Source organism: Eptesicus fuscus, chromosome 6 (assembly GCF_027574615.1).
Source record: "Eptesicus fuscus isolate TK198812 chromosome 6, DD_ASM_mEF_20220401, whole genome shotgun sequence".
Taxonomy (NCBI): Eukaryota; Metazoa; Chordata; class Mammalia; order Chiroptera; family Vespertilionidae; genus Eptesicus; species Eptesicus fuscus.
This window is the reverse complement of record NC_072478.1, coordinates 69,977,030-70,000,629: the sequence shown is the minus strand read 5'-3', so window position 1 is coordinate 70,000,629 and position 23,600 is coordinate 69,977,030. Positions and strand designations below refer to the sequence as shown.

Sequence of the window (23,600 nt, the reverse complement as noted above, 5' to 3'; positions counted from 1 at the left end):
TCTTGTGTCTACTCATAATTCGCTCCGAAACCTCGAACTGCATTAGTTTCATCATCTGTAAAAAGTAGATAATCACCAGTCGCCGGGCCGCGGCGAGGGCCCGACGGAGAGAAACTTCCCATTTTGTGACTTCAATTCCAATTCGGTTCCAGGTAGAAGCCGCGCCCCAATCACGTACTGCCGCGCCATAGTCGCGAGGCATCTCGGGATTTATAGTCTTGTTTCCCCCACCCCGCCCCAGCGGAACTCGCTGTCCCGATAGGCCCCGCGGCGGCGGCAAGGGTACGTGGCGCGGCCAATTGCGGCTGCGCTGTCAGGTGGGGCAAGATGGCTGCGGAGTTGGGTGTGCGGGTCGTCAGGCCCTGGCTGGGAGCGGGGCTGGGTTGGGTGGTTCGGGCCCTTCTGTTGCTACTGTGGTTTGCGGCCCGTGGAGGCGCGCTCTACTTTCACATCGGGGAGACAGAGAAGAAGTGCTTTATTGAGGAGATTCCGGACGAGACCATGGTTATAGGTGCGGGGGGAAGGGGACAGTTGGGAACAAGAATGTGGTCTTGGGGCGCGGGGTGTGGGAGGGTCAGCAACGCTCCAGAGCCGGGAGCAGCCGGCCTCGCCGTGCTCTACCTGCCGCGGACCTGGAGTCACCTCTGACTTGGGCTCGCCCGGCTTCCCTCCAGGAAACTACCGGACGCAGCTGTATGACAAGCAGCGGGAGGAGTACCAGCCAGCCACCCCCGGACTTGGCATGTTCGTGGAGGTGAAGGACCCAGAAGACAAGGTGAGTCGGCCCCCTTTGCCCCGCTGAGTCCTCCGCTCTGCACTTAAGTGCTAGACCAAGTAGGCGCTGATACTTCCCCTCCTAGTTGCCACATCTGCTAAATTGGTAAAAAACGGTTATGTGGGGAAATCCCGGATTTTCGCTCCAGACTTAACTTAGACTGTTGCAATACTGGCTCTCCTCTCAACCTCTTACTGACTGCTGCATGATTCCGCCAAGTCAGTTAGTTACTTTCCCTAAGCCATTTACTGGTCTGTGTTATGGAAATTCATCTGTCTTATAAGTGTGATAAGAGGATTAATTGTGGTGCTGAGAAACAATTTTGCCAACTCTAAAGCTGTGGCATCTACACTTTAGGATTTCATAGAACCACTAGTGTACTTTCCAAAAAGAATGAGCAGCTTTCAATTTTGACAAATAAAGATTAAAACCATAAAACCCTCAAAACCCTTTAGCTGTCACATAAAAAATGAATTACACCAAAATCATTGAAAGGGCATGAGCTATGAATAAAAGAAAACTCTTCCTAGGAGCAGTCAGATGCCAACCTATGCCTGATTTTTTTTTTACCCCTACTCCAAATAGTTTTCAGACAAGTTTTTGGCAACTGCTTCTGAGCAGCTTTGGACCTTTTCGTGTTGTGGGATGTCTGCAGCTCTGCTTGCCGATTTTTGAGGCACTTAACCTTTTGCACTCGGATGTCAAGTGTGACTTGACACGGTTAGCATTAAAATAAAGAAATCGAGAAAAAAGCAAGCGAGTGCAAAGGGTTTAAAGCCTTCAGCACCATCCAGCTCCATGCAGTAACTCACTAAAGCCCTTTCTCTCCAGGTCATTCTGGCCCGGCAGTATGGCTCTGAAGGCAGGTTCACTTTCACATCCCATACCCCTGGCGAGCATCAGATCTGTCTTCACTCCAATTCCACCAAGTTCTCCCTTTTTGCTGGAGGCATGTTGGTAAGTGGACTCGCATGGGACTTGTATGTTTAGCTTTTAGCCTCTGTTCAGGACAGGACTGGTGATACTGTGTGTATGAGATGAGTATGTGGAGCTCTTTGCATATACCTTGGACAGAGCATCAGCCAAGGCTTATTCTTTTCTGTGTGTCTAGAGCTCCATAGAGCTGGACACTGAGGAGGCTTCATCAGTGTTGGCTTAATGAGCAATTTAAGGAAGATGGGTGGACTAACTGTCAGTCCTTGGCATGAAGAGGGAGCAGAGCTTCCTGATTGTCTTTATCTTCCTTGTCTGTGCACAGAGAGTTCATCTGGACATTCAGGTGGGTGAACACGCCAATGACTATGCAGAAATTGCTGCCAAAGACAAGTTGAGTGAGTTGCAACTACGAGTACGACAGCTGGTGGAGCAAGTAGAGCAGATCCAGAAAGAACAGAACTATCAGCGGGTGAGTGGCTAGGCTCGGATCAGTGGGCTTCTTCTTAGAAACTGCCTACTGGCTCAGCCAGGAGTTACATGTCAGATTTATTATGAAACTTACCAGGTTGTCTACTTTGCAAGTCTAAAAGGTGGGATGGCTATTATTAACTCTATTTTGTATTTGAGGAGACAGTCTCTTAAGGCTGTTCTTGCCCTAAGTCACACAGTTACACAAAGTGACAGCAGGAATTGATACCAAAACTTGGGTGCTATTTCCATGGCTCTAGGTCAGTGGTCGGCAAACTCATTAGTCAACAGAGCCAAATATCAACAGTACGACGATTGAAATTTCTTTTGAGAGCCAAATTTTTTAAACTTAAACTTATAATGCCACTTCTTCAAAATAGACTCGCCCAGGCCGTGGTATTTTGTGGAAGAGCCACACTCAAGGGGCCAAAGAGCCGCTTGTGGCTCGCGAGCCACAGTTTGCCGACCACAGCTCTAGGTGATCCCAGGGGTTTCAAACTCACCAGTGTCCAGGAGCAAGCAGGTTCCATTAATGGATCTATGACCATAAGGATTGGTAGGATAGTAACCTGCCTAACCAGGGACAGCTGCTGTTGTCAGCCAAGGACAGCCTTGTAGAAATGCTAGCTGGCTCTGCGTTTTAAGAGGAGCTAGAGGTCCAGGTTTTTTGTGTGAAAAATTCATTGGTTTTAAATGTTGGCAAAATACTGTGTGAGCCGAACAACACACATGTATGGGCCAGGTGCAGCCCCTGGACACCAATTTGCAACCTGTGCCCACAATCTTCAAGGAGCAGTTTGGGAGACCTGAGTGGAGGACTCAGAGCAAGTTCATTCCTAGGCACTTCAGGACAGCTCTGTCTGGTGGTAATATCACAACTACTTTACCTCTCCTCTAAGCACCAGGGTAGGACCTGGGAGTCTGTAACTGACAGAGCAAACAGACTTAAGTTACCTGAGGTCATCTGGCTAGTGAGGGTGAAGACAGTCCCCACGTGGGGTGTCTCTTTGCAGCATTTGACTGGTAACCTGTGCAGAACTAGTTGGCTGGACCATCCTCCAGGGAGGGAACCCAGCAGTTCTAACAGACCCAGGTGGGGCCCATCCAATTCAGGCTCTTCTTCCATTCTCCCCTCCCACAGTGGCGAGAGGAGCGCTTCCGGCAGACCAGCGAGAGCACCAACCAACGGGTGCTGTGGTGGTCCATTCTGCAGACCCTCATCCTCGTAGCCATCGGTGTCTGGCAGATGCGACACCTCAAGAGCTTCTTTGAAGCCAAGAAGCTGGTGTAGCCATCCTTCCTCCCAGGCTGGGGGAGAAGAGGCCTCCTGGAACTGATTTCTCTCTGGCAGGAGGACTGATTCCCAGCCATGGATGTTCTGGAGGGAAGAGCGGTCACAGGCACCCCAGGCACAAGCTAAGGGGAGCAGCTCAGCTGGAGCATACTGAGCAGGTGGTGGGGCAAATGCCTGCCCCCTCTCCTGAGCTCTGGGCCTTTGCAGTAATCTCCTAGGGGCTATTGAAGCCACTGGGAGTCCCACTGGCACCTCAGAATCACAATGTTACTGATCAGGGATGTGAGGCTGTTATCTGGGGTGGCTGCAGGGAGGGGAGTGGGTGGGCAAGCCAGTTTTCTTTTTGTCTTCCTTGCTAACTTGGGATTTTAGGCAGGTTGTGATATAGCTGTGATTCTCTGCCACCCTGAGAACCTCCTTGGGCCTAAACCCAGCCTGCTGATCCAGGGTGTGTGTGTCAATTGAGGGTGGGATGGAGGGGGTTGCAAAGTGGGAAAGTGGTCCTGAAGTTGACTCCAGGTTTTTCACATAGATGTCCTTTTTGGGGCTCGAGGAACTGGGATCAGGGCAAGCAGAGGTCTTGGTGCTGGCTGGGGATGGGGCCTGCAGAGTCTTAGTTACTGATTTCATTTTCAATAAGCCTAGGTTTGTTACATTGGTTTCCCAATAAAAAATTTTAAAAAAAGACTTCTTGTACAATGTAAAGTTACTCTATCAGCGGGCATAACATTTCAGGGAATGTCAGTTCTTCCAGTGGGCAAAGCACTTCACATTCCAAGATGAGTACCCACCTTTGAACATCAATCTTTGTTTTTTAAATATATATTTTTATTGATTTCAGAGAGGGATAGAAACATCAGTGATGAGAGAAACATCATGGATCGGCTGCCTCCTGCATGTCCCCTACTGGGGATTGAGCTGGCAACCTGACATGTGCCCTGACTGGAATTGAACCGTGACTTCCTGGTTCATGGGTCAATGCTCATCCTCTGAGCCACACTTACGGTGCTGAACTTCATTCCTTTTATCCTCTCCATACCTTCCCACAGCAGAGGGTAGGGTTTTGCCCAAGAACATCCAACAAATAAATTGGGTTGGGGTTCAAGTCCACATCACTTCCTCTGTGCCAGCTCCCTCATGAAGTGCCATCCCTGCCTTTCCAGAGTAGGTGGACTCAGGATAGACTTGTCATGGTGCTGTAAGGAAATGCCTAGTTAGAATGCAGGGTTTTTGTTTTTTAAAAAATATATTTTATTGATATTTTTGCAGAGAGGAAGGGAGAGGGATAGAGAGAAACATCCATCAGCTGCCTCCTGCACACCTACTGGGGATGTGCCCACAACCAAGGTACATGCCTTTGACCAGAATCGAACCTGGGACCCCTCAGTCTGCAGGCCGACGCTCTATCCACTGAGCCGAACCGGTTAGGGCTAGAATGCAGATTTTTGAACAGGAATGCTGCAGGTGTGGGAAGGACAAATCCTTGGGTAGGCAGGGATAAGGATATTGATGGGCTTAACCAGTAGCATGGAATCAGCTGCCTCTTGCATGCCCCATACTGAGGATTGAGCCTGTAACCCAACCAGGGAGTTCCCCTATTAATATCATGTATTAGTATGGTACATTTGTTAGAAATTAATGAATGTAACCAGGCGGGTGGCTCAGTTGTTTGAGCATTGTCCCATGAACCAGGAAGTCAGTTTGATTCCTGGGTCAGAGCACATGCCAAGGTTGCAGGCTCCATCCCTAGTAAGGGGGCATGCAGGAGGTAGTAGCCGATAGATGCTTCTCTCTCATCAATGTTTATATCTCCTTCTTTATGAAATCAATAAAACAATTTTATAAAAAATTAGTGAATTTAGTAATACATTATTTTTAACTAAAGTCCATACTTAATGCAGATTTCTTGAGTTGTCACCTATGTCCTTTTTCTGATTCCCTCTATGAAAGTCTGAGAAACTGTCACCGCCAAGAGAAGCCCAAAGAGACAACTAAATCTAAATCTATTGTGCCCATCTCTGTATCAAGTTTATTTTTTCCTTTAGTCCTCACAGCAATCCTGTAGATCAGGCACTTAGGAGAGGGAACAGAGATTGTTTTGCCCCCAAACATAGCTGAATTGGCAGAGTCAAGTTTGGAATCCAGCCGATCTGTCTGTAGTGCCTGGCTCTAACTCCATGGGGTATCTCTTGAACGTAAGACTAAGCCCTGAGCTTGGCTTTGCGGTCCTCCAAGCTTGTTGCAGAGGAAGAATGCACCTGAGTTGACAGCCAGGAGGCCCAGAAGCTCCTTGCCTTCCCTTGGGAGGAGGAGGAAGATGCACATTACCCCAGGGCGCTGGTTTGAAAGTCTGGAGTCTTAAGTCCAGCCCCAGCCCAGTGACTTGAGCCCCCTCTGGGGCCTCAGTTTCTCGGGATGTTAAGAAGCGGGGGCAGTCAGCAGTCAAGTGGTAGCCGTGCTCGCGTGTTTCTCCACAAGCGGAACCTTTGACGCCACAGCTCCGGGGAGCAGACGGCGCGGCCGGAGCGGAGGACCCGCAGGACCAAGGGGCTGGGCGACGGGTTTGGGCGGGGCGGGAGGCGGAGGTGCCGCGTAGGCCGAGGAGGCCGGGCCGCCCGGCCGGGAGCTCGAGCCCCATGCGCGGCCGCCTCCCCCCACGATGTTCCCCTCCCGGAGGAAGGCGGCGCAGCTGCCCTGGGAGGACGGCAGGTGAGCGGCGGCGGCCCCGGGCCCTGTCTTCCGGGTGCCGATCTTTACCGGCCGCGGGGCGGAATCTAGGAGCCCGAGGCCGTCGCGTCTCCTCTCTGCGGGGCTCTCTGAGGGTCTGTGGTTCTTGTGGGTCACTGGGTCTCTGCAGTTGGGTGTCTGTCACTGTGTCTTCCAGTCTACGTCACTCTGCAGGGCTCCGTCACCCGTGGGTCTGCATTTCTCCGTTGACTTCCCTTTGTGAGTTTCTGTTTCTCTCTTTGCAAGTCGTTTTCTCTTAGGAGTTTCTCCTCTGGCCTCTCTCTTTGTGCTGGTCAGTGACTCCGCTGACCTCTCTGAATGGATCTCTGTCTTTCTGTCCCTGGTCTAGGAGTCTGTGTTCCATTTTTCTGGTTTCCACCTCCCCATCACATCCTTGTAGCCTCAGACCCTCCCTCCTTCGCGATGCCCCTTCCTTGCTGGGCCACCCAAGAGAACACACCAAACAGAAGCTCTGTCCCTCCGCCTGGCTGGCCGCCGCCTGGCACGTAGTGGGCACTCCTCACTTAACACCGGTTCACTTCCCCTGCAGCGGCACTTGAACGGAGCCTGCTCCGAGTGTTAGGTATGGCCTTGGCCCAGAGCTTAGCTCATGTTTACCACTAAAGCAGAATTGGGGAGATGGAGCTTTTTAGTTGTCTACGTTTGGGAGGACACTTCAATCTTGAGATGTGCCCCCCAAAACTCCTCACCTGGAACACATAGTGAGTCTTTACTCAGTGAATGACACCTCGTTCCCTTTAGATCTCTTAACTTTGCCATGTGCCAAATGGTTCTGGAATATAGTGGGCACAACTCTTTATCTTTGGAGATTTTTCAGAGTTGGTGTTGAAGTGAGAAGACAGGAATATAATAGAAAGAAAGCCAGAACTGTGGAGTCAGCCTTGGGCAGAAATCATCTTTAATCGTCATGTGACCAGAAACATATCACTTAATCTTTCTGACTTCAGCTTTTCCATCTCTGAAACCGGGAAGAGAGCTATGTGAGGACTAAAGGAGACAAACGTAACGTCCTTGACACTGTGCCTGGCACAGAGGAGGTATCTTCCACTTACCTTTGTCATTTGGAGGTGCTATCATCAAAGCATTTGAGTATTCAAACCTTGTATCTCTACGATTTGTGTGAGAGAAGAAAGGAAAGGTAGTGGAGGAAAGTTTTCATTTCCTGATCCCTTTTCATAAACCTTTGGGGGAAAAACTGTGTTCTCAGAAAAAGTTACTGATGTCTCTTCTCGCTTTTGACACAGGGGTACTAAGATCCATGCAACAGATGCAGGCTAATGTAGCAATGAAGAGTGCTGGCTGTGGAGCCAGCCTGCCTCGGTTTGAATCTTCTCTTTCCTAGTCTTGGGCACAGATTGAAGAAGGAGAAAAAACCTCATCTGGTCGGCCCCTCAGAGCAGGGTGGCCTGGGCCCTGGGAGCCGATGGGACTACAGATCTGGAGTTTGCCATCAGGTGGCATCAGGGCAACTTCTCAGTGTTGTCCACTGTCCCAAGGAATTGGGATTCAGCTCTGAATTAAGTTGTTCAGCAGTTTAGACTTTTAACAGCTCCAGATGAGAGTACCCAATGGGGATGTGATACTGGTAGGAAGGGAAAGTTAGACCAAGGAAACAGCATGTGAAAGTGCATGAAATGCCCAATTTGTGCCATACTCTGGATAATGGTCATTGCTTCTTCCCCTGAAGGTGGGATAGTTCCCCATGTCCACCTCCCCGGTCTCCACCCCACCCCCAGAAAGAGCTCAGAGGGAGAATCAGTAGAGACTCCAGCCTTCCCAGGCCACTGGCAGGATTGGGTTCTGCTCCCCATCGGAAACCCCCACCACAGAACAATGGGGGGTAAGTCAGAAGCCCCCTATGAAGGTGTCCTACCCAGCCATCTCTCTGCTGTGTGTGGGACCTGGACCTGGCTTCAGGACTGCTGGCTTTCTGGTTGGCAATTGTGCCATTATAGAGGCAGGAGTTGGTGTGGCTCTAACTGTATAACTTAAAGCATGCCCTGGCTGCTTGAACCCTTCCTGTAACTCACTTAGCATGCCCTCTGCTGTGTGTCTGGTGCTGCAGCCACAGACAGGAGCCTGGTTATTTATGGGGAAGACAAGCAGGGACTTGGGGGATTACAAAGCTCTAAGTACTCCAAAGAGTGAAGTACCAGATGCCATGGAAACACAGAAGGTGCATGTATCTCAGTTTGGCCAGGACATTGGAGTTTGGCCCTGAAGGAAAAAATAAGATAAAATAGGAAGGGCATTTCAGGCAGAAGCAGCAGGCTGTGTGAGGCTGGAGCAGGAAGGAATATGGTGAGCAGAGGAGCTCAGAGTTGGCCAAATTATAGCACTGGATGAGTGGTAAGGGGCAACGAGATGGGGCCAGGTGACAGAGGGGTTTGACTGTCAGGCCAAGGGATTGGGTCTTTTTCTTGTAAACAGAAGAGGATCATCCATGAGCTTGAAGAGGTCTGAGCTGGACAAGGACCAATGAGACCTGAGCACAGAAGAGAGGCAGTGGTGAGGAAGGGTCAAGGGACACTTAGGAGGTAGAATCTATAAGCCTGGTAGCTGCATGGTGACTCATAGAGGTCATAGAGAGGTTGCTTTGCTGATTATTTCATGGGGCGTCCTGCAGAGGAAGCCTCCCTTTTCTTGGATTCCTCAGCTCCTCCTTCACTACCTTCAGGAACTTCCAGAGAGGGGGCAAAAGAATCAGGTGAATTCCACTTGTTTCTTTGTACTTTCTAACCTAAAGGCCAATCTCTCGACACTACCGCAGTGTTTAAGATACCAGCTGTCTTCCCAGTTTCTGAAATGAGCCCGGGTGCTAGCCCCAGCCCAATCTTTCTTTCCCTAGTCCATCTCTCAGCTCTTGTCGCATGGGCTGCCTGTTGGACTGAAGCTTTGAGACTTGTTCAGTGAACTGCCACTGTCAATTTGGGCCTTGCATTGATTTGCGGGCAGGCCTGATCTTCCGAAAATAAACGTTGGGGTTTTTCACTGGGAATTGATGCCAGCACAGACCCAGATCTTGGGGAGCTTTCTGGTGTGAGAAGCAGGATGAAGCCAACGTTTCGGCAGGTGGTGAACATGCAGGGTGTGGGAGGCAGTGGGTGAGATCTCTAAGTCCAGGCTCCTGCCATCAGCTCAGGACGGGAACCACTGTCCTGGGGCGGGGCAAGTGCAAGATACAAGGAGCCTCATCCCAGCCTTCATGGTCTGGCCAGGGCTCATTCACAGAAAATAAGAAAGCATCAAGGAATGGGCAGCTCTGCGACCCAGGAGTGGTCGGAGGGCTTTCGGGAGGCGGGGGCATGGGCTGTATTCTGACACATGGTAGCAGCATGAGCAAAAGCATTAAGGTTGCTTCTGTACTAATTCCCAGGTGCTTAGGCAGACCAGCCTTGCTTGTAGGGAAGCCAGAGAAGGGGTCTGTGACGGTCCTAGACCAGACCTGTCCTTCTGACCATCCCTGCTCTTGTCCCAGGTCCAGGCTGCTTCCCAGCAGCCTTCCCCGGAAATGCTCCGTCTTCCACCTCTTCGTTGCCTGTCTCTTACTGGGCTTCCTCTCCCTGCTCTGGCTGCAGCTCAGCTGCTCCGGTGACATGGCCTGGGCAGCCAGGGGACAAGGGCAGGAGACCCCAGGTCCACCCCGGGCCTGTCCCCCAGAGCCGCCCCCTGAGCACTGGGAAGAAGATCCGTCATGGGGCCCCCACCGCCTGGCAGTGCTGGTGCCCTTCCGAGAACGCTTTGAGGAGCTCCTGGTCTTTGTGCCCCACATGCATCGCTTCCTGATCAGGAAGAAGATCCCACACCACATCTACGTGCTCAACCAGGTGGATCATTTCAGGTAGGGACTACTTGACCCTGCTCCCCCTCTCCAGGGGCGTCACCTTGTCCAGGCCTTTCAGGGCCTGCTCCCTTTCCTGGCAGCAGCCCAATGCTGGTGGGCCTCAGACCTGCGAAGGGCCACCTAGGTCAGTGGCAGGAGGGAAGGAGGTGGGACCCTTCTCACTGGGGTTGACAGAAATCTTTGGGGAAAGTTTGGGGCTGGGGAGGGCCCTGATCTGATTTCCATTTTAAAATAGGGGTGCTGTACGTGGAGTAGATTATATCAGGACAAGAGGAGGAGCAGGAAGAGCTGTGGGTGGTCACTGCAGTTGTCTGAGATGATGGGGACTAGGCCAGCATGTAGAAGGGATGGAGGAAGCACAGACAGGGCTTGCCAGGGGATTGGTGGTGAGGATTAGGCGAAGAGAGTGTCAATACAATGGCTTTAAAGTTGTTCACAGTCTGGCATTATCCCGAAATCTTTGACCAAAATCTTTTCTCCATAATCATAATCGAAGCATCTCACATTTCACCCCCACCTTTCCCTCCAATTCCTTCCCTCTGGAAACTCGCAACAGTTCCTGGACCCCACCAGGCCCTGTAGTCCGGGATGCTCCCAATTTTCTTTCTTTCTTTCTTTCTTTCTTTCTTTCTTTCTTTCTTTCTTTCTTTCTTTTTAAATTTTCTTGGGGTGACATTAGTCTACATGAACATATAGGTTACATGTGTGGATTACTAATTTACAAAATCTGTATATGTGCCCACCACCCAAAATTTTCTTTTTTCTTTTTATTTTGAGAGTACTTTTATTAAAGTGGGTGACAGTGAAACAAAGGAAGGGCTTAGGGTAGAGGAAACAACACGAAAGAGAGAGTGAGTGCCAACGAAGTGCTCTGCTTTGGCTCTCTAGAACCGTTACAGGAAAGAAGTGAGCCACGCTGGGCTGCGTGAATTCACTGAGAAGTAAAGTCACAGTGAAAGTCCTGGCCAGTTTTTCTCAGTGGTTAGAGTGTCGGCCTGCAGATCAAAGGGTCTTGGGTTTAATTCAAGGTCAGGGACACATACCACAATTGCAGGTTCAATCCCTGGCTCCAGTCAGGGCACAGTTAGGAGGCAACCAATCAATGTGTCTCTCTCTCTCTCTTCCCTTCCACTCTCTCTAGGAATCAATGGAAAAAATATCCTCTGGTGAGGATTAACAACAAAAAAAGTCACAGTGAAAGAAGTGAGCCAAGGCAGGGCTGTTTTTAGCTCGCTGAAAAGTCTAGGACAGAAGATAGCCCTGGTGGTGGTCTGATTGGCTCTCTAGAAACGTTAAAGGAAAGAAGTGAGCCAAGGCACGGTTGGTTATCTCACTGGAAAGTCAGAGAAAAGGGGGCCTTGGAGACAGGTTCAGGTGTAAGCCAGGGATGAACTGCCACTGCCATTGCTTCTCTGGTTGCAAGTCTGCTCTAAGCCCTCCAGTGGCTCCCCATCTCATCACGGCCAAAGCCTAAGCCCATCAGGGGCCTGTCACCCTCTGACCTCATCCTCTATGCCCCACTCACTCACTACCTGGCCACATTGGTGTCTGCCCTACCTCAGACCATGATAGGCACTCTCTCCTCTGCTCAGAGCCCCCTTCCCCTGATTTCCATAGGGAATCCTTAGAGTTTAGGAGAGAAAAGTAAAGATGCACACCTGAGAGGGAAGAAAGGTGAGTGTACTCCAGAGAGAGCCTGCCGATGCTCCCAATTTTCACTGTCCACTCTCCTTGTCCTCACTTTCTCCTGACCTAACTTGGATTCCATGGCTCATTGTTAAAATCACTCCCCTGCACATATCTCAGTTCCCTTGCCCCTTTCTGCCTGGCGCAACTTCTGCCTGATGAAACCTGACTATTTAATCCACACCTGCTCCTGGGCAGCTGATGTGACTGGAGACAATGAGCCCTGGCCCAGGAAGCTCCTCAGCCCTGCCTGAAAGCCTTGCATTCCTCTAGTCTGCTGCCTTTCCCCTCTCCTCACCCATCCTCCCCCCAACTGTGCTTTCTATTTGAGAAAACAGAACTAATTGGAAGAAAACTTGTGCAAGTCCCCAACCCCTGGCCCTGTGTACCAGCTTCTGTGCACGGTTGCTTTTGATGCCTTGCCCCAGCTCTGCTGGGGGCAGCTCTTCCACTGGCACTGGCTCCCTTTCTCGTCTCTTACTCAAGGACATCACTCCAGTTGTGGGCCCTTTTCTGTCCTACATGATCAAGTTTTTCTTCCTTTCTGCATCATTTGCATCAGCATACAAAATTGCACATCGCCCACTGCTATCACCTCATTTCTCTGCTCCCCTTTATAGCAAAACTCCTCCCCTTTCTCTCCTCATTGCTAAAACAGCTCTCACTGACATCACCAATGAACCTTATTAATCATCCTTCATCCTGTAGACTTCTCAGCAGTATTTGCCAAATGGATTACTTCTTCCTTCCTCAAACATCTCTGTCTGACTTCCGGGGCAGCCCTCTCTGAGTCTCCTCCTTTCTCACTGGCTGCCCTCCCCACCTTCTTTCTAGGTTCTGCCTCATCTCCCTGGTCTCTTGGTCTCAGTGTTCTTGAGTGTCTCCTTGCTGGCTACAGTCACTCCCTGGGGGATCTCATCCAGGCTCAGAACATTAGGTCCCATCTCTACTCTGGTGACTCCCGAGGCTGTATTCCCAGCCTAGACTTCTCTCCTGAACTCCAGACCTGCACATCCATCTACTTGCGCAGCTCTCCATTTGCTGGGCTCAGAAGCACCTCAAGCTTACTTGATCAAAGCTGAATTGCCCAGATCAGCTTCCCCTGCCTCCTCCCCAACCGGAAAATGGCAACTCCATGCTTCTAGTTACACAGCCCAAAAAGCCTTGGAATCATTCTCCACTTTTCTTTCTGCCTCACACGAGACATCCAGTTCATCAGCAGAATCCATCTAGAATCTGCCCACTTCTCACCGTCTTTACTGCCACCTCCCTGAGCTAAATCACTGTCATCTCTTGCCTAAGTTATTGGAATGGCCTCTCAACTCACCTCTATGCTTCCACCTCGGTCCTCCAATCTCTTCTCAACACTCCAACTAGAGTGATCCTGTTGCACCCTAAGTCACAGTGTGTCATACCTCTGCTCTAAGCCCTCCAGTGGCTCCCCATCTCATCACGGCCAAAGCCTAAGCCCATCAGGGGCCTGTCACCCTCTGACCTCATCCTCTACGCCCCACTCACTCACTACCTGGCCACATTGGTGTCTGCCCTACCTCAGACCATGATAGGCACTCTCTCCTCTGCTCAGAGCCCCCTTCCCCTGATTTCCATAGGGCTCAGTCCCCCTGGCCTTCACGTTTCTACTCACCCTTCACCCTGTTACCCTGACCACCTGTCTAAAAGAACAACTACCTCATGCTTTGACCTCCTGCTTTACTTTTTTCCACAGCACTTACCACTATCTGGCTTTTTAAGTATTTATTTGTTTATTTTTGTCTCCTGTTATTAGAATATCAACTCCTTGAGGGCAGGGCTTTGATTTCTCACTGTTATATCCTATGCTCTCAACAGTTTCTGGCATATAGTAGGTGCTCAGTAAACATTTGGGCGATGAATGGAGGAGCAGACGTGAAGCTGGATAGCTCCACAGTGAAGTCAGTGTCGGCCTGGAGGGCAGCATAGGCCCCAGGGTGGGTGGTGTCGAGGACGGGCTCTCCTGCAGAGTCTGGGGGAGAGCCAGCTCGCTGCCTGTACCCTGCCCAGCCTTGGCCGTCCTGTACAGGTTCAACCGGGCGGCACTCATCAATGTGGGCTTCCTGGAGAGCAGCAACAGCACAGACTACATCGCCATGCACGACGTGGACCTGCTCCCTCTCAACGAGGAGCTGGACTATGGCTTCCCTGAGGCAGGGCCCTTCCATGTGGCCTCCCCAGAGCTCCACCCGCTCTACCACTACAAGACCTATGTCGGCGGCATCCTGCTGCTCTCCAAGCAGCACTACCAGCTGGTGAGGCCCAGCCAGCCTGTTCTGCTGAGCCAGGGAGCTCCCACCTGGGTGGGGGCACTGACAGGAGGAGCAGCAGTTTTGGGGCCCAGCAGGGAACCCAGGAGCAGCCAGAGACAGGAGAGAGGAGCAGGAACAAGCAGGTCGGTTAGGGAGGATTCAGGCGCAGCACAGAAAGCCCGTGAAAGTTGGCTTCATAAAAGTTGGGTTCATTGGGTCTTAAAATGGATAAGTCTGGTTGGGGCTGAGAGGAGGGTGTTGCTTCCTGTGTGGCTTGCCCAGCCTCTCAGACAGTGTCACTAGGGCACCATTTCTCTTTCCTCATTTCTCTCATTTCTGCCCTCTTTAGGCAGGATTTCCTTCCAGATACTCAGGGTGAGGGGTGGTTGGTGTAGTTGCAGTCTGTATCTGTCTAGGCCCAAGTCCACTAGAAGAGGGAAATCCCTCTCCAACAGCCAGACAGGAGTCCCAGAGCCATACCACACAGGCTCTTGATTGGCCTGACTTGTGTCCTGGGCCCATCCTTGAGTCACTCACTGTGGCCGGAGGGAAGATGGGAAAGAACTGAGTAGCTTAGACCTGAGTCTCCTGCTCCTCACAAAACTAAAGCAGCTTTATGTAAATGAAGTCCCTAATCTGGTAGCGAAAACTGGTATCTGCCCTAGAGCCCAACTGTTCCTCTCCCACACAGAGGAAGAAACCAGGGCTGAGCCCAGAAGAAATGGGAAGGGGCAAGCAGGAATTGGTACTTCTGCCCATTACCAGCTACCCAGAGAGGTGCCCTCCTGCCAGTCAGATATTTTGGGGAAACAAATCACTCACACAAGTTCCAGGCCCCATTAGATGGGCACAGGGACTGGGATGTGCTGACTGTCCCCCCAATACTGCAGAGGTTGTGGGAACTGCATCTGGGTGTCCGCTCCAAACTTCCAGGGCTGGGTACTCCTGAGTGGTAAGAGACTAGAGAGCACACTGGGCGGGTGAGGCAAGTGATGCTGTCTGTCTCTGTGTTAGTGCAACGGGATGTCCAACCGCTTCTGGGGCTGGGGCCGTGAGGACGATGAATTCTACCGGCGCATCAAAGGAGCTGGGCTCCAGGTAACACCCCCAGGTCCCCTACCACCACCTCAGCCATCATGGCCGCCCTGAGGCTCCCTTCTCTGCCCTCAGCTTGGAGATCCTCAGCTGGTTCTGATCCTAGTCCTGCCCCCAACTTAGCACACCTCTTCTGCATAATGGGAAGACAGGCCCTTGCCTGTGGCCTGTGGCAGGCAGTGGGACCCCAGAGGACTAGTGAGGGCCAGGGCTCCAGGAGGGGCGGCCTAACCCAATTTCCTTTGGCCTCCTTAGCTATTCCGCCCCTCGGGAATCACAACTGGATACAAGACATTTCGCCACCTGCATGACCCAGCCTGGCGGAAGAGGGACCAGAAGCGCATTGCAGCTCAAAAACAGGTGCTGACTGGTTCCCTGATCAGGCATGGATAGGCGGTGACATGGGGGAGCCAGCAGGCCCAAGCATTTCACCAAGTTCTACTTGGGTCCAAATGGCTCTTTCCACTCCTTTTTGGCCCAGCTCAGTCGATGGCATTTTGTTTGGGTACCTTTCCCTGGTTGGTGGCTGCTATAGTTCCTGGGACCTGGGTCAGATGACCCCCATGCAGGCTAGGTGGAGGTGACTCAGCTGAAGGTGCCAGAATCCCAGGCGGACCTGCAACCCAAGAGTTCCCATCCCTCAAACAGCTCTTCTCTAGGAGCCATACTAGTAAACTGAAAACCCCTGCTCTCCTGCTTACTGGGGCATACAACTGTGGGAGAGCCTTCACGGCTGTGAGCGTCACTCCTCTCTTCAGTGGGGTCACAGAACCTCCGATGATGAGGTCACGGGGCATCAATATACAGCTGGCTCCCACAAAGCCCTGAATATATGCTCTCTCCCCTTTTCCTTCCTAGGAACAATTCAAGGTGGACCGGGAGGGAGGTCTGAACACTGTGAAGTACCGTGTGGATGCTCGTACAGCCCTGTCTGTGGGTGGGGCCCCGTGCACTGTTCTCAACATCATGTTGGACTGTGACAAGGCTGCTACCCCCTGGTGCACACTTGGCTGAGTTGGCTGGACAGTAAGGAGGCTTGTACCTACAGGCCACACTGCTACTCAGGCCCTGGACAAAGCCTCAGGCCCTGGGCCCAGCGCCAATAGGATGTGGAGTAGTCTGAAGCAGTGGACAGCAGGCTGCGTATTTGCAGCAGCCTGGCCCCCAGAGGGAGGCTTGAGCCAGGACAGGACACACAGGGTGCCTGGGATGCTGCTAGCAATAAACAGTGATGGAGAGAGGCTGGGATATGGCTCCCAACTGGGACTCTCCGCCCTGCCTCTGCTTGCCCTGCTCTGCCCTCCTTTGCATGCTGAGACCTGCGGGCTTTTGTTCCTTCCCCCAGGACCGCCTCATGCAGAGATACGGTTTGGAGGTCACGCTGCTGATATGAGTGGCTGGGCCATTGGGAGGCTTAACGTGCAGAAACCAGAGAGCAAGCCCCACAGAAAGGGCACGACTGAGAGCAGCTCTAGCTGGTTGTCACCATGTAGGAATGTGGGCCTCTGTTGCCAGATCTGAGTTTTTAAAAGAAAGTAGAAGTCTGGATTCTTAAGTAAAATTGGTTAATTATTAAATGATAGCAACTAATTGAAACTTTTTAAAAGTATGGCAATCCAAACAAAATGTGATGTGAACCACCAGTTTGTCACCTATGGCTGAGAGGAAGGGGCTAGGAGAAAAGATGACATCTCATAAGCTGGCAAGGAGTTGGGTTAGGGCTGGAATGGCAAGACCAGCGGAAGCTCAGGTGGGAGAGAAGCCAAAGGCACAAGGTTCCTGCTACCGCCCACAGCCCTCTAGGCTTTGTTGCCCTCGGGGCAGTGCGACCACCACCAGGCTCTATGGGAAGGGGACTGCACCTGCCTCACTAAGATGGACAGATCCAGACTGGACTCAGGGCAGGCAGGATGTGTCGGCAGTGGCTCAGTCATGGCTTGAGGGAGTGAGGGCCGTGTTTCTGACGCTGAAGGAAGAAGATGAGAAGTGGGAGAATCCTTGGGGTGTTCCCACAGCACAAGCGATCACCCAATGCCAAGGAGAGGTGACGGAGGGGAGCTCAGGAGACTATGGAATTGGGGAGTGATCTTGGAGGGGAGCCTGGGGCCAGTGAGAGAGTGGGAGGCCAAAGGCCCTGCAAAGTAGATCACTTCTTTAAGTTGGCTGCCAACGATTGGCGGCAGAAGTCCGAGGAGACGGGACAGTTAAGGCTGGTTTAACAATAAGTAGGACAGCTGAAATACTGGAGGAAGAGATTGAGGTCCTAGAGTTCAGGAGGGTGGATTCAATAGCTCTGCTCCAAAAAGATGCCTCCTCTGAGCTGCTGTGTGCAGTTGTGTGGGTTGTGCACTGTACAACCTAAGCATAAGCAAAGAGACTTGAGCAAAGATGAGCAGAGTGAAGCTTCGGGCTCCATGTCACTGTTCAGGTGTATAATAGAGGGTCATTGTGATCCTAAATTGGTCTTACCCAGTGACTTAGCTCCACAGTGAGGGGCAAACAGGCTGCAATTACAGTGCAAGGGTGGTGGGCAGGACTTGCTCAATTTGGAGTCCAGGAGAGGGGAATGGCGTGCTTTCTGTATGCCAGTCTCCCAGGCAACCCTGGCTAAATCATCTTGGACTTAAGTAACGTGGAGGCAAAACTCCAGCCTCTTGGAGCTGGTGGGAATGGATGTGATATCATAGCCCTCAGATCTGTACTCATCTGGCACATAGCAAGACCTCACAAAATGTGGGTGTTCCTTTATACCTGCACCAAGGATGTGGAATGAGCAGAAGAAAAGCAGGATCAGCTGACTGAGCCTGGGCTGGGGCACAACTCCGACCTGGGGCCCCACACCCCGCTGTGGCTGCTGCTGCCACCTCCAGGAGAGTGGGAGAGGGCTGAGCAGTGGTTTGCAGGGGGAAGAGGCAGGTAGCTCTGCTGCTTCCTCAGTGTCTTTGTTGCTTCCTCTGTGGAGTGGAGCTAACATCCCTGTCTCGCTGACCCAGGTGTGGATGAAATAAATCCAGGATGAACTAGCACCTGCTGAGCATTCACCGCATACAACATGCTAGGTCTTATTGATTAATCGGTTGTGTAGCTGAGGATGGTGAAGCACAGAGAGCTAAGTAGCTTGCCCAAGGTAAAAGAGTTGGTACCTAGTGGAACTTGGCCTTAGAGCCAGATTCCTTCACTCCTGGCCTGCACAGCAGGTCCCATGCACAGATGTTCCTTATCCTCCAGACTGTTCCTCCTCACGTTAGCTGGAGAGGGCCCATGGGGAGGGCTGGCCATCATGGTTTGATGTTCCTTCCACCGCTGGGATGAAACCAGAGCCATGGGTGAGATACAGAGTGTCTGCCCCATGCTTCCTCTGCTGGATTAAGATGGGGATTTGGCTGCTGGATAGGTCCCTTGGAGCATCAGTGGGACCAAGAGCATGGCACTGTGCCTGGGGAATGTACAAGGTGCTTGGGGAAGGTCTCTTCAGAAGACGTGGGCTTGCTGGTGGAGTCAGTTTGCTGTCAGGATGGGAAGAGTTCTGGAGGGATCAACATGTGCAAGGTAGAGAGATGAAGAGAGCATGTTATGTTCAGGGACCTGCAAGGAGCTCTGGGTGTCCCTGTTTGCCAATATAGTGCAGGAGTGCGTGTGTGGGGACAGAGGGAAGGTTGGGATGAGCCATGAGGATCTGTGTATGCCACATTGAGCAACCTTTACTGTATTCTCTGGGTTCAGTGTTTTCAAGCACGGGGAAATTTTTGAGCAGGGAGAGACCTTTCTGAACCCACAACTTTAGTGTATTGGGACAACACTCTATCCTGCCAGGGCACCACTGTCAATTTCTTAGTTTTGACCAATGCACTATGGTTAGATAAGATATTAACCATAGGGGAAGCCGGGTAAAGGCGATACAGGAATTTTCTATAATATCTCCATAATTTTTCTGTAGATCTCAAATATTCCCAAAGGAAAAACAATTTTTTAAGTTATGTATGAGCAGCATAACAACTGCTCAGTAAAGGATAGAATCTTGCCCTTCCCTTCAGGCTGGCAGTTGAGAATTTCCTCTGCTGCTGCATCTGTGTGAGCTATGCCCCCTCACCCACAAGTGAGGTTGAGTTGAGGACTCCCCAGGCTGTGATATTGGACTAGAAATAAGTAATGGAAACGGTAACTATTGGTTGTCTGATAGTGCAGCACTGGGTATTTCCTTCCCATAGGAAGGGATGTAGATGTTTTTCCTTAATGACTACCCCCAGTGTCCCCTTGTCCGCTCCTTCATAGAGGCCTTCCTGACTACCCATTCTTAAGAGTTCACACACAAACTCACATACATCATCCCTTTTTATTGCTCTCACAGATATCATCATCAACTGAAATCTTATTTATTTTCTCTCCCCTGTTCCTTCATCTCACTAGAACATTGGTCCCCGAGCTCAGGACCCGTGAGTCTTGTTCATTGCTTTGTCCTCAGTACCTAGCACAGGGCCTGCTGCCTCATAGGCACTCAGTTTTAATGGATTTGAATTGAAATCCCCAGGTGGCAGGTTGCAGCCCACAGCACCAGCTGCTGTTGCCCAGGCCTTCTCTGCCCTAAGGCTGATGTTTTGCTCTCCTGTCTTGTCTTGAAGACCTGGGGCCACCTTTTCCCCACACCTGACTTATCTTCTTTGTTCACTTGCCCTTTCCATCTTGTTTACCTGTCTGCCCGCAGCTGCTGCACTACCTGCCAGCTTTAATTCTGCTTCATTTAAGCTCATTTGCACCAATTTCCTTTTTTAGAACAATCCACGCAGTCCCCTGAAGAGCAGCACATGCTGTGGGCGGCCCTGCTTCCCTTTTCCTAACGAGCACAGAGCAGCAGTTTCCTTCCCTCTGAGAACTCACCGAAAGCCCTTTGCCAGGACAGTAGGAGGCCTAGACTCAGATGCTCATTTCCTAGTGGGCATGAAGTCGGGCACACGCTGTGGAAATTCTGAATTTTAAGGGCTGGGAAGTCCAAAGTGCTTTGGGGGCTGACCTGCTTCCTGAGGTGACTGTTCCTCCCTCACAGCTATAGGACCACCCCACGTCCTCATCACTGGGGCTTTAGGCCTCACGGTCCTGGGGGCTACAACTCAGGAGAGGGGTCTGTTCTGCTCCCGAGAAATAGGAGTGAGAAAGAGGTTTAGGAGTGGTGGCCCCACCCCAGTGAATGTTCTCTTACCCTTAGAGCTGGCAACACCAGAGGCTGCAGAATTGCCCTTTCTGTGCAGTGGCCTAGAATCTCAGCCCAGAGTGGGAAAACACAGACCTCCTACCACATTGTCACACCCACCTCTCACTTTCTGCTGCTGCAGAAGACTCAGCACATAATGAAATCATGTTGCTTTTCATAGAAATGAAGCCAAGGCAGGAATGTGGCGGGCAGAGACTGAAGGGCCAATGAGACTTATCTGGAAGAAGAGAAGTTCCTGGGGTTGGATCAGCCAGGGTAGGGAACTGGAACTTTGGCCTCAGCCGGAGGAGGTAGTAATCCCACCTCCACCACCAATTCACTGCGACCTCAGGCAAGCCACTGAACCTCTCTGAGCCTCAGTTTCCACATCTCTAATGTAGAACTTTTCATACCTGCCTACCTTGCATGGTTGCTGAGAATAAATGAGGTAATGTACGTATCTGGTAGTGTATGGTATCTGACACATAGGGAGTACCCAATAAGTAAAAGCTTTTATTACCATTTACAGGCTTTAAAACAGTGAGTGAGGCCATCTTCATTGTGTTTCAGAGAGTCACATTGCCTCATTACCTTAACCATTCCCTCCTAAAAGTGCCCTGGGGCTTGCTGAGGACTTGGAGGGCCTCTCAGAAAGACAGGCATTCCCACATCCACACACGAAGGACTTGGCCTCAGACCTTGAATTCACTGACTTAGAATTAATTGCTATTAGCCAGATTGTGCTCCCTATAATGTTGGAGTGGTTTTAGATTTTTAAAAAGCACAAAAAGCTCTAGCTGGTTTGGCCCAGTGGATAGAGCGTCAGCCTGCGGCCTGAAGGGTCCCCAGTTCCATTCTGGTCAAGGGCACATGCCTGGGTACGGGCTTGATCCCCAGTAGGGGGCATGCAGGAGGCAGCCAATCAATTATCTCTCTCATCATTGATGTCTCTATCTCTCCCTCTCCCTTCCTCTCTGAAATGAAAAAAAATATATATATATATATTTAAAAAACACACAAAACAATCCACCTACAACAACAGAGAAAGAAATGCTTGATTTCTGGGCTCTGTAGTGGCACTGGATACTTCCAGAGAACTGGCGCTGTGTTCCAACACTTAAATGTTCCAGGTTCTGTTTCCTCCTATACACTGAGTGGCCAGATTATTATGACCTCCCCATCAGTACTTCGTTGGGCCACCTTTTGCCTTCAATACTGCGGCGATTCTTCTTAGCATTGACTCCACGAGATGTTGGAAGGTGATGTGAGGACTCTGACACCATGCCTGATGAATAGCACTGTCCAGTTCTGTGAGATTTGATGGTTGTGGAACCAGCTGCCTGATGGCTCTTTTAACTTCGTCCCACAAATGCTCAATTGGATTGAGATCTGGTGATTGTGGGGGCCACCTAAGCAAGGTAAAGTCTCCCTCGTGTTCTTGAAACCACTCCTGCACAATACGAGCACCGTGGCATGGTGCATTGTCTTGTTGGAAGAAGCCATCTCCATTGGGATACGCCATCAACATGATAGGATGAACGTGATCAGCAACGATACTTAGGTATGTTGTGCTATTCACACCTTGTTCCTCACGAATTAAAGGGCCCAAATCATGCCAGGAAAACATGCTCCAAACCATATTTTACTCATGCATGTGGGGTGCATGCTTTCATGCTGTTTCCACAAAATTCTCACTCTGCCATCTGCATGATGCAACTGGAAATGTGATTCATCGGACCACATGACTTTTTTCCAATGCTCGACTGTCCAATCCTTGTGTTCCTGTGTGAATTGGAGACGTTTTATCTTAGTAACTGCAGTCAGCAAAGGTGTTTGAACAGGCCTTCGGCTTCCATATCCCATACGATGCAGTGTACGGCTAATTTGCCTACAAACGTCAGGTGGTCATAATAATCTGGTCCCTTTCTTTCTGCTGCTTCCTGCTGGCAAAGGAAAGTTGATGACAAGACTTGGGCAAAACCAAAATGTAGTTTTAAATTAAATAATACATTAAGAAAATGAGCTATGTCTAAGGAGAACAAATTCAAGTACGATCTGGGATCTACAGGTTCTCCAGCCAGTGGTTCTCAACCCTGGCTACTCACTGGAATCCCCTGTGGAGCATTAGAAGCAATAGCCCAGCCCTAACCGGTTTAGCTCAGTGGATAGAGCATCGGCCTGCGGACTAAAGGGTCCCAGGTTCGATTCCGGTCAAGGGCATGTACCTTGGTTGCAGGCACATACCCAGTAGGGGATGTGCAAGAGGCAGCTGATCGATGTTTCTCTCTCATCGATGTTTCTAACTCTCTATCCCTCTCCCTTCCTCTCTGTAAAAAATCAATAAAATATATATTTTTTTAAAAGAAAAAAGAAGCAATAGCCCAGCTGGGGTGGCTCAATGGTATTAACCAGGAGATCAAAGTTTGATTCCCAGGTTGCAGGCTCGGTTCCCAGTGTGGGGTGTGCAGGCGGCAGCTGATTGACGATCCTCTCTCATCATTGATGTTTCTGTCTCTTCCTCTCTGAAATAAATAAAAATATATTTTTTAAAAATTCAGGGTCTCTAAACAATAAAATTAAATAAAAATAATTTTAGGGCAGGGTTACCATGGGGGTGAGGAAGGACAGGATGCATTTGGGGAGAGGCCAACAGGGGGCTTTAAAGATTTTCTTAGTTTTCTATTTCCTAAGCTGATGTTTGACATATAAGGGATCATTCTATTATTTTTCATACCTTACATGCACATATTTATACATATCCATGTGTCACATTTATGACATATAAAGTATTTTAATAAAAAATTGCAATGGGAACAAAAAGAAGACCGTAGATATCTGTGGTAGTTATGAGTAATGAAAATGCACAAATTAAAAGCCAACAACATGCTGTGTTGGTAAGGATGTGGAACAACTGGAAATTTCATGCAGGCGAGAACACGTGCAATTTATGCCTGCTGTCTTCGTAGCTAGCCCCCCCTTTTCACTCTCAGAAATTCCCCAGATGGAATCGACTAGCAAGAGGGCCTTGTGCTCTCAGTGGTAGCAGCTGCCCCTGTTTCTTGTCCCAGGGCAAACAGAAATGCTGAAGAGAAACAAAAGGTGAAACTTTCCAATTAAATAGTCACTTCTACTTACTTGGAAAGCCTCCCTTGTTCTTCATCTGTAAATTAGGCATAGCTGTTACCTTATGGGTTTGTTGTAATAATTCAGTGAGATTATTTATACTCAGGATACAAGGAATGGAAAGCTCCCCTCTTTTCCAAATTAAATTAGGACAGTACCAGCAC

At 50.4% G+C, this 23,600-nt stretch overlaps 2 protein-coding genes across 2 annotated transcripts; both read left to right on the top strand.

The window, feature by feature from the left end:
* The first annotated feature begins 300 nt into the window (after window positions 1–300).
* TMED9 (transmembrane p24 trafficking protein 9) lies at window positions 301–4,160 on the top strand. Its single transcript, XM_008143168.3, has 5 exons — window positions 301–511; window positions 675–775; window positions 1,607–1,732; window positions 2,034–2,180; window positions 3,321–4,160. Exons 1-5 carry the CDS (start codon window positions 328–330, stop codon window positions 3,468–3,470), a joined length of 708 nt encoding a protein of 235 aa, XP_008141390.1. The 5' UTR covers window positions 301–327; the 3' UTR covers window positions 3,471–4,160.
* A 1,873-nt stretch (window positions 4,161–6,033) lies between these two features.
* On the top strand, window positions 6,034–22,870 carry B4GALT7 (beta-1,4-galactosyltransferase 7). The gene is made up of 6 exons (XM_008143179.3): window positions 6,034–6,182; window positions 9,700–10,062; window positions 13,811–14,036; window positions 15,048–15,131; window positions 15,384–15,488; window positions 15,987–22,870. The coding sequence occupies exons 1-6, from the start codon at window positions 6,133–6,135 to the stop codon at window positions 16,140–16,142; spliced, it is 984 nt and encodes a 327-aa protein (XP_008141401.1). The 5' UTR covers window positions 6,034–6,132; the 3' UTR covers window positions 16,143–22,870.
* The last annotated feature ends 730 nt before the right edge of the window (window positions 22,871–23,600 follow it).